This window comes from Etheostoma spectabile, chromosome 21, assembly GCF_008692095.1.
Source record: "Etheostoma spectabile isolate EspeVRDwgs_2016 chromosome 21, UIUC_Espe_1.0, whole genome shotgun sequence".
Taxonomy (NCBI): Eukaryota; Metazoa; Chordata; class Actinopteri; order Perciformes; family Percidae; genus Etheostoma; species Etheostoma spectabile.
This window is the reverse complement of record NC_045753.1, coordinates 10,956,118-10,966,347: the sequence shown is the minus strand read 5'-3', so window position 1 is coordinate 10,966,347 and position 10,230 is coordinate 10,956,118. Positions and strand designations below refer to the sequence as shown.

Here is a 10,230-nt window from a genome sequence, read left to right as displayed (position 1 = left end):
CTGATGATACTTAAATACTTTTACTTGACTAACACTTAGCAGGACTTCTACTTGTAACAGAGTATATTTACAGTGTGATATTAGTACTTAACTAAATGATCTGAATACTTCTTCCACCCCTGGTCACATGAAGTGATGTTTCTGTTGCGTCTAACGTCCTTTTCGGAGCATCAGAGAGCAGCGCAGGCGTTTAAGTGGCACTGAAATCCGTGTTTTGGTTGTTAAGGCGCCGGTGCCGTATTAGCACCGGGTCTCAGTAACCAACCCTCTACTGCATCATGCTTGTTCCTGTCAGATCCTGCTATTGGACGAGCCCACAGCGGGCATGGACCCCTGCTCCAGACACCAGGTGTGGTCGCTGCTGCAGAGCCGCCGGGCCGGCAGAGTCATCGTCCTCAGCACACACTACATGGACGAGGCGGACATTCTTGCTGGTAAGAAATCTCTCGGGAACACAACCGGCACGGAAACCATTAGGCAGATATCATCCCATCTTAGAAATTGAAAGGTTCGGATTTATCCTTGCCATTTATCCAGTTAAAAGTGCATTGCATCTGTGCTGTTGATCTATTACACTGTGTTTGAGTGTAATAAGTCTATGAGAGATTCAAGGATTCACCAAAGTCCTCAAGCTTTTAAACCTATTATGCTCTTTTTCAGGTTTATAATTGTATTTAGTGGTTATATCAGAATAGGTTTACCATGGTTTAATTTTCTGAAAACACCATATTTTTGTTGGACTGCACATTGCTGGAGCTCCTCTTTTCACCCTGTGTGTTGAGGTCTCCGTTTTAGCTCCAGAGTGAGGCATCACACCGCTGTTACATTTTTTTGTTGCTCATGCACAGTACTTAGGTAAGGACTACTAGCCAGTCAGAAGCAGAGTATGAGGGCCCTGACAGTACCTAGGTAAGGACTACTAGCCAGTCAGAAGCAGAGTATGAGGGCCCTGACAGTACCTAGGTAAGGACTACTAGCCAGTCAGAAGCAGAGTATGAGGGTCCTGACAGTACCTAGGTAAGGACTACTAGCCAGTCAGAAGCAGAGTATGAGGGTCCTGACAGTACCTAGGTAAGGACTACTAGCCAGTCAGGAGCAGAGTATGAGGGCCCTGACAGTACCTAGGTAAGGACTATAGACGTCAGAAGCAGAGTATGAGGGCCCTGACAGTACCAGGTAAGGACTACTAGCCAGTCAGAAGCAGAGTATGAGGGTCTGCAGTACCTAGGTAAGGACTACTAGCCAGTCAGGAGCAGAGTATGAGGGTCCTGACAGTACCTAGGTAAGGACTACTAGCCAGTCAGGAGCAGAGTATGAGGGCATTCCATGCTAGCAGCTAGGCAAACATTATACAGACTTTGTGCTTTTTCACTTTGTAAACCTATAACCACACAAAAAGATATATAACACAATAAAATAAAGGAAAATTACCAAAATTATTATGCACATTATGAGCACTTTAAATTCTGTTCCTCGCAATTACAAATAAGCAACTTCATGCTGTTAATCTTTAGTGCCAAATTTCTCCATTTTGTTATTCATAATGAAGCTTTTTTTACTCTTGCAGTTGACATTATTCATGTCAGCATCTGATGCTGATAAGTTTCACTTTGACGACGTAGTTTCAGCCCAATTCAGTATCACAGAATCTGTTGTTGTTGTCGTTGTGGTTAAACACAGATGCTTTTTTCCCTTCAGATCGCAAAGCTGTGATCTCTCAGGGACAGCTGAAGTGTGTCGGCTCTTCTCTGTATCTCAAGATCAAGTGTGGTGTTGGATATCATCTCAGGCGAGTACAAGTTACGTCTCTGATGGTAGTTTCTTGTCCCAGCTTTCACATGCTGGAAAACTGCCACAAGTTACGGAAGAGTGAGCTATTTTTTTTTTATATTTAAAAAATCTTAGTGGCCCATTGGTGAACTATTTTTTTCAGATGGCCCGATACATTTATGAAATCATGTAGTAATCCTACAAAAGACAAAGAAAACATTGACAACATGTAACAATTAGGGACTTGACTTGAACAAATCCCTTTTACTGTCACAGAGCAGTGAAGAAACTAGAAACTATTCACGTTTAAGAAGCTGGAATCAGAATTTTTTTTCTCAAATAAAATAATATTCCAAAAAATATTCAACCTGATTTATCGATTATCAAAAGTTGCTTGATTAATGTTATAGTTGACAAGTAATCAATTAATCTTTTCAGCTCTAGTTCCAAAATACTTAAAAAGATTCAACAGATGACGCATTGAGCACTGACATTTATTTCAGTATGGGATAATATGTGGCGTGCATGCGTCCCTGTGTGTAACACCATAGTGTGTGCGCGCTGTGCATGCGCCTAGGAGCATTTCACTAATAACAATGAGATGCTGTGTTATTGACACTCATTTAGACTTCAGATCTCATTTCTGTCAGAAAGTGCTTCGTACTGTAAATATTGTGATGGGATACTAACTGCTGTACACCTGCTTTGGGCTTTGTGCTGCGCTGCACCAGGTGCAAGATAAGGCCCATAGTGTTTACATGTGTTATTAACGGGTATGGATTGTCCTGCTATGAAAGCTTTGTTTTTTTTGGTGTAATAAGCACACTACACCAAATTCCTAGCAACTTAGTTGCGTGGCAAAAAGCATTGAATCTCGAAGTATTGAATCATGCATCTGAGATGTTATAACACTCTTAACAACCTATGTCAGCCACATACTGCATAGGTCTTTATTTAACTAGTCTCTTTTCCTCCCACGTAGAATGTCTATCAACGAGAGATGTGATGCTGAAAATATCACCTCACTGATCAGGCAGCATGTTCCCAAGGCTACGTTGTCCCGCCAACACGAGGCAGAGTTGACGTTCACGCTGCCGTTTGAGAGCATTGACACGTTTTCAGGTCAGATCCCACTATCTAGTACATTTAATATATCTTCCTGTGACTGCCGGCCCTCTCTCTGTCTACACAAACCCCGACCAAGACAAATGCTAAAGCCGTGACTCATTTTTGAACTGTTAACTGCAGCAAGTGCTCATTAATATGTCTTTCGCAGGCTTGTTCTCGGAGCTCGACTGTCAACCCAAACTGGGAATTACCAACTATGGGGTTTCCATGACAACACTGGAGGATGTGTTTCTCCGTTTGGAGTCAGAGGCTGAAGTGGACCAAGCTGGTGAGTGTGTTGCCAAAGCAGTGTTACATTAAAAAAAAAAAAAAAAAAAAACAAGACTATATCTTAATTCAATAAGATGACGGGAGATAAAGATTTCTCCGCCTGTGTGTTTAATGTCGTCAGACTGAAGTAGGACTGGGGCGATGTACTTTTGTCCGACTCTTTCACGATACATGGGTGCAGATTTGATTTGTGTTACGATTTTCATTCATTGCGATTTTTTTTGAAGTATTGAGATTCGATAGTATTGGGTGTTGCAATTTCCTTTTCCTTCTACAGAGACAATATATCATGGGACATTTCTAAAAAACAGTTTTCTAAGAAGCTCTGTTTACCTAGAAAAGGATACGATGTAGCCGCTGTCAGCAGAAAATATTTAGGTGAATCATTGGTAAAATATATACAGTATATATACTTTATTTATTTATTTATTTATTTATTTATTTATTTATTTAGATTATCGGGAAACAAATTGATTTTAAAAATCATCACAAAGAAATCACGATACAGAAAACACAAAACAGATATGATGAAGTAGACATTGGCAGTACGGTATAAACCGATAATATTTAGGTCAATCATTGGTTTAAAAAATAAAAATAAAAAATAGATTCTGGGGAAATTGATAAATTTTAACAATTCATACAAAAAAAACTCACGATTAGAGCTGTAATGTTTCCAAATGTTGCTGTACAATAGATTGTCTTAGAAAAAAAAGGATTTAAAGTGATTTATTTATTACTTTTTCAAACAAATTAAAGTTTTGAATGAATCCCAGGATCCATCTTTTGGTTATATATCACTGTTACGTGACCCAGATAATGTAATAACACAAGGACACTGCCCATGAAGTAAACTACGGACATAATAATGAACATAAAATTGACCAAACCGTCAAAAGTCATACGTGTCATAGGGGATTACTTACTTACGTAAGAAAAATTGCAATATAACAATATGTAATGAATGTTAAATGCCTAATCCCGATACACACAAGAATAGGTTTTTCTTTCCCACCCCTAGACTACAGTGTGTTCAATCGGGAGCAGGCGGAGGACGAATGTGACAACGCGTCTCTGGACGACACGGACCAGCGGCTGCTGACCTTCTCAGACAGCAAGTCCGACGTGGTGTCGGGTCACGCTCTGTGGCGGCAGCAGTTCAGCACCGTGGCCTGGCTGCACATGCTCAACATGCGGCGGGAGAGGAAGGCCTTCGTTTACACGTGAGTGTTCAGAGACACGACCGTGTTTAGAAGACGAGATCCAGTTTCAGGGCAGTCGCTCGGCACGGGGCGACATTCGTTACTGTAGTGGCGACTTGTCTTCAGGTTGAACAAAGTAAAATAAAAACTCAATGTTCAACAGCCACCGAGGCACCGAAAGAGTGAATCTTACGCAGAGATTAAAACTTTCGTTGTCCAGGCAGATTTGCATTCTGGGAGGTTTATTAATGCAATTTCTCGGCATGCAAACATTTGACAAGAAGGATCAATGGCGTCTCTTGGCTCTGTAACTCTAAACTCTAACTCTGTAAAACCATCAGATACCCAAGCAAAATTCAAGCAAAACTGAAATTAAATAAATCAAATAATTAGCTATCATAAATGACAAAATAATGAATAGCTCCACCAGTTACATTGCAGCCAGTCGGTTAATTCAGTGGTTTCTCTTTGTGCCGTTTTGGTCTTAAAACCTGCATCCAACTTTATTACAGAGCACAAGATGTAGGAGGGATGAGCCCATTGAGAATTAACACCATAAGTCACAACAAGTGACTGATGGGAACAATAATCTTTAACTTTAGTTCAGATTTAAGGAAGATTGAAGCCCACAAAGACATAGGAACATAGGGTCCAGGTTGAGAAAATCAGTAGTTACTCTTTAAGCAATTATTTAATAAATTAGAAACTTTTAACATGATACCCGGTAACAGAGAGTCAGATAGTGTTGTGGGCGGGACATTAAGTCAGACTCAGTGGTGAGTCAAACCGAGGGACGGACACACATCTGTACTTTTTATTTCAATAACTTTGTCGGTTATCAGGCAGATAATCTGCAAACTGCCCCAAAAAATTGACCACCAACTGCCCAGGGTCAATAATCCCTATATCCCTAATGCAAATATTTTATTTGCTAACATGAACTTCTCAATCAAGTAACCGGACTTTAAAATATATTATCCTCATAGACTATGAAGGCAGCTGATCAGATATCTGATTTAAATAAACTGATGGATCCACAGCGTATTGGGCTGGATTATAATCTTGTGTGTTGTGATTGTCCTGTCTCTCCTCCCCTCCTCCATCCTCCTGCAGCCTGGCCTTGTTCTTGGTGTTTGTTGCTGCTGTGCTCGTCCTCGCTCTGGCCACGGGAAACATCCAGATACACTCCCCGGACCGCCAGTTTCTGCCCATCTACCTCCTCAAAAGGAACCAGTCGCCACGGAGATACGCCACCAGCCTCCTGGTGCAGAACTCAACAGGTGAGTCCACTTGAGATTTTCTGAAGGAGACATTTTTGTCTTCTTCCTGGGAGGCTACAAGCTGATAGGTTCATGTTCCTCTCATTTAGACTTCAGATCTCTGTCAGAAAGTGCTTCGTGCTGTAAATATTGTGATGTGATACTAACTGCTGTACAACTGTTAACTTACACTGCTACGACAGTCCATAAGAATTGTCCCACGGGTGCAATTCTAACCGAGCTCCTTGATGATGACCCTCTGAATAATCAGTTACTCTCACTCCTTTTTCTCCATTTTGAACTGAACCGGCCCCGATCAGACAGCTCGCTTTAGAAGTGTAAACAAAAGGCCTGGCGATATAAATCTATACAGCATCTTACGAGTAAAAGGGTAAATATGAAAATAGGCCTAAGCAATAATTTAGTTTTTTCTTATTGGTGATTATCTTGCGACTCCCAGGTTGGAAACCACTGGGCTAAATCCAAAATGTGATTTATTTATTTATGTATCTATATGTTTGTTTTGGATAATAGGCTACTTTCATTCATGGCAAGTTTATTCATTCTATGGTCTTCAGTACAGTGATAAGCAGCTAAAATCACATTTGGATTTGAGTCTTCACTTTTAACGACTCCTGTTATAAATACACTACCATAGATTCATTGTACTTATTTTTTTTTACCAAGAAATTACAGAAATGTTAGTCATTACCAGGACAATCGATAAGAGTTGTGTAATTATATTCAATGAGAATAAATTGTTTTGCTCTTGGGCTGTTTTGCCCTGAACGGCTGGATATGCAAAAACTTAAATTCAGAGCGAAGGAATACGGCCCCACGTCATTTAACTTCACTGCGAAGTAATGATAGGCTGAGGTGTTTCGATGGTCGCCCAGCAAGAAGAAAAAATGATGCATATGGTCTGATAGTAGTGTTTTCAACAAGAAAGGCTATGGAGTGCACTGTGCAGAGTGTATCTTGCATGTGGATCAGCATTGCTTTTTTTCTTTTGCCAACAGGCTCTGATATTTCGGACTTCATCCACAACCTGGAGTCTCAGGACATCAAAGTGGATTTGATGAAACACAGCGACTACATGTCCGCAGCTCCCCACAGCGCCGCCATCAACGTAACAGGATCCAGCAAGGTCATTTATTTATTATTGGACAGATTTAATTTATTTTAGATAGAACAGATATTTGATGAAACAGGAGATAAAGCATCAGATGTAGGCTCACCTCTCCTGCAGCACCTCCACCTACAGCTGACGTGGTGTTCACAGCTGAAGGGCTCTTTGTTCGAGTGCTGATGAGTCCTCCAACCAAGAGCCTTATAATTAGATGGAGTAGAGTTCAACTCTCAAGATGTGGCACTCTTTAACACTTTGGTTTCTGTCTGTGAACAGGGTTTCAGATACAGTGTTGCGTTCAACAGCACCACAGTTCACTCCTTACCTATGGCTGTCAATGTACTAAGCAACGCTCTTCTAAAAGGCCTGAATGGCACTAAACCGATCAGAACCTGGACCAAACCATTTGATTATGTGAGTATTTGTTATTGATCTTATCTATCCTGTTTTCCCCGTTCCATTTAAATAAATTAAATGTTTCCATTGTGACATCTCTCAGCAAATCCCGGATGCCACGTCCTACGCTCTGGTTTACATAGAGGCCATCATACTGGGAATGCTTGCAGCTGGAATGCCTGCGTATTTTGCAATGGACCACACTCGAGACAGAGAGGTAATGTCTGTAATACCAACAATCATTTCATTTTCACAAAGAGAAGAAATATTGCATTTTACTGCACGGACACATGCAGCAGAGTTGTAACTATAGGAGAGAGAGAGAGAGAGAGAGAGACTTTACTGCAAAGGGGTCTAAGAAGAAATATTGCACTTCACTGCACGGACGCATTCACCTTGGACTAAGTTGGTTCATTTCTAAATTTAGAGTTGTAAGTAGTTTAGAGAGAAAGAGAGAGACTTTACTGCAATGGGGTCTACATTGGGACATATCATGCACTCCTTCCCTGACATGTATCATATTTAAAGAATGTTTTTGTGGCACTTGGACAGCTTCATTGGACAGTTTTAAGAAGTAGAGAGCAGCATGATACATGAAAGAAGGGGATCATGTATGCAAAAAGTACGTCATGTTTATGTGATGTGTGTTAGATACTGTACAAAGTCACCAGAAGATTGTGTACGTTGGTGCCCCTGTCACCTCATGTAGATTTTTTTCCAAGGATTCACGATTTGAATCAGTACTGCTGGGTACATGTCAAAAAGATTTGATTCCGATTCACAATGTCCTGATTTGATGCTATATTTCTCTATGAATTTCAGTTACAATACCAGTTTAGCTTGGATATTAAAAAAAATTCTCATAGAACTTATGCTGTAAATTGTAAAAGCAAGAAGCAACGCTTATAAAAATGTTTTTTTTTTAAATGCTCCTTCTTGATGTTTACATTAACAATTGACCCCCAAAAAGTTAGTTTAAAGTACTTTTTAGTTATACATCCATGGTGAAAAGGCATATATTCAAAGATACATTTTTTGAATTTAAGAGAATCAATTATTTTAACAAAGCCCTGGCAAGAAACACAATCAGGCTTCTTGATGTCCGGATCAGCTCACTCAAACAAAGATCGATTTTAATTGGAGACATGATCATTTTAACCCATCCCTACTGATTATTAATGTAATAATACAGTAAATACATTGGTCTATATCTTCATCTGTGTGTATATTTGCCTTTTTTTCCCCCCAGATCAAGTGTCGCTCTACACTGCGTATCTCCGGTCTGGTGCCGTCAGCCTACTGGTGCGGGCAAGCTGCCGTGGACATCCCCTTCTACTACCTCGTCCTCTGCTCCATGAACATCGTCCTCTTCTCCTTCCACTCTGGAAACCTGCTCACGTCCAGCAACCTCACCGCTGTGGTCTGTACTGCCGTTTACACGCGATGGCTCGCGCATACATCACACAAGATTATTATGATTATTATTATGATTATTATTATGATTATTATTATTATTATTATATGTACCAACCTTTGGGAAACACAATACCTTCATTTCTGAATTAAGGACTCCCTCTTTGTTCCACATTTTTGATTAAGCTGCTAAACATTTACAAAATCAAAACCAAATCCATTATGCAAATAATATAGATGTAGTCTATATACACAACGTTGTACTTCCGGGATTGATCAGGTGCCTCCAGACATACCTACGGATGTCCCTCATTTTGGCCGGATATCCTTCCCCTTTCTCTTTCTTTGTGTTGGCGTCCTAACCTCTGGTGGATTCATGAGGACTATGGTTACCTGGTCCTCAGATCTCTGCAGGGTAAATCCAGACAGCTAGCTAGACTATCTGTCCAATCTGAGGACTATGGTTACCTGGTCCTCAGGTCTCTGCAGGGTAAATCCAGACAGCTAGCTAGACTATCTGTCCAATCTGAGGACTCTGGTTACCTGGTCCTCAGATCTCTGCAGGGTAAATCCAGACAGCTAGCTAGACTCTCTGTCCAATCTGAGGACTCTGGTTACCTGGTCCTCAGATCTCTGCAGGGTAAATCCAGACAGCTAGCTAGACTCTCTGTCCAATCTGAGTTTTCTGTTGCACGACTAAAACTACTTTTGAAGGTTCAAACGTTCCACCAAAACAAGTTCCTTCTTGAGGCTATTTTCCAGAGGCACCGTTATTGTGTCCGGGGCTTAGCGTCGCCCAACACGATTGTGATTGGTTTAAAGAAATGCCAATAAACCAGAGAACGTTTTCCTTCCATCTCGGAATGCTGTGTGGACTATACAAGACTAATATTGCTGGTAATATTCATGAAACATAAAGACGTCCCTTTTCATGACTTCTCTCCTCCCCTTTCTTAGGTCCTGTGTACTGTTGGCTTTGGTCCAGCCATGATCCTCTTCACCTATGTGGTTTCTTTCGGCTTCGCCCGAGTCCAGAGCAACAGAGATTTCTTCTCTGTCATCTCCATGATGGTGAGGCGGGATGCCATGTGTATACACATTGTAAATACACGTGTAACCTGTGTTCAAAATGTGAAGTCCCTGAGATTAATAACTGGCATCACAATACCTGAAATAAACAGTATAATGGCTTATTATTTTGGCGGTACTTTTGGTGATTCTGAAAGAGCTTTAGGTTTAGTTCAATTTCGGTCTAATTAACATTTTTTGGATGTTATCTGACTGAGTGACTTAATTCAGGTGTGTGTGGTGTCAGCCTCGCTGGTTCAGTTGTCCTTTGTGAACGACAGCCCTGGGTTGACCAGAAACCTGCACAACGCCCTGTGTTTCTTCAACCCTCTTTACCCTCTCATGGGCTGCCTCAACTGCATCACCAAGGTAGGAGCTTCACTATGACAACCAGTCAGTTAATTCAATGGTTTCTCTGTCTGCTGTTTTGGTCTTAGAACCTGCATGCAACTTTATCTCAGACCACATGATGAGCCCATTGAGAATTAATATGATCGGTTACAACAAGTGACTGATGTGAACAATAATCTTTGACTTTGGTCCAGTATTAAGGAAGATTGCTGCAGTCAGCAGCGGCAAAACAAGCCACAATTTA

The 10,230-nt window shown here is 40.9% G+C and overlaps 1 protein-coding gene across 3 annotated transcripts in view; it reads left to right on the top strand.

Annotated features, from left to right (window-relative positions):
- Nucleotides 1-10,230, top strand: part of abca5 (ATP-binding cassette, sub-family A (ABC1), member 5) — a 37,690-nt gene that overhangs the window by 16,288 nt on the left and 11,172 nt on the right. For all 3 annotated transcript variants that reach the window (XM_032501820.1, XM_032501819.1, XM_032501821.1), the window contains exons 14-25: nucleotides 296-434; nucleotides 1,699-1,789; nucleotides 2,753-2,892; nucleotides 3,047-3,166; nucleotides 4,190-4,391; nucleotides 5,484-5,650; nucleotides 6,649-6,776; nucleotides 7,035-7,172; nucleotides 7,258-7,371; nucleotides 8,404-8,574; nucleotides 9,525-9,638; nucleotides 9,867-10,004. In XM_032501820.1, coding sequence (XP_032357711.1) covers nucleotides 296-434; nucleotides 1,699-1,789; nucleotides 2,753-2,892; nucleotides 3,047-3,166; nucleotides 4,190-4,391; nucleotides 5,484-5,650; nucleotides 6,649-6,776; nucleotides 7,035-7,172; nucleotides 7,258-7,371; nucleotides 8,404-8,574; nucleotides 9,525-9,638; nucleotides 9,867-10,004 — 1,662 coding nt within the window. The remainder of the gene's footprint in view (nucleotides 1-295; nucleotides 435-1,698; nucleotides 1,790-2,752; nucleotides 2,893-3,046; nucleotides 3,167-4,189; nucleotides 4,392-5,483; nucleotides 5,651-6,648; nucleotides 6,777-7,034; nucleotides 7,173-7,257; nucleotides 7,372-8,403; nucleotides 8,575-9,524; nucleotides 9,639-9,866; nucleotides 10,005-10,230) is intronic.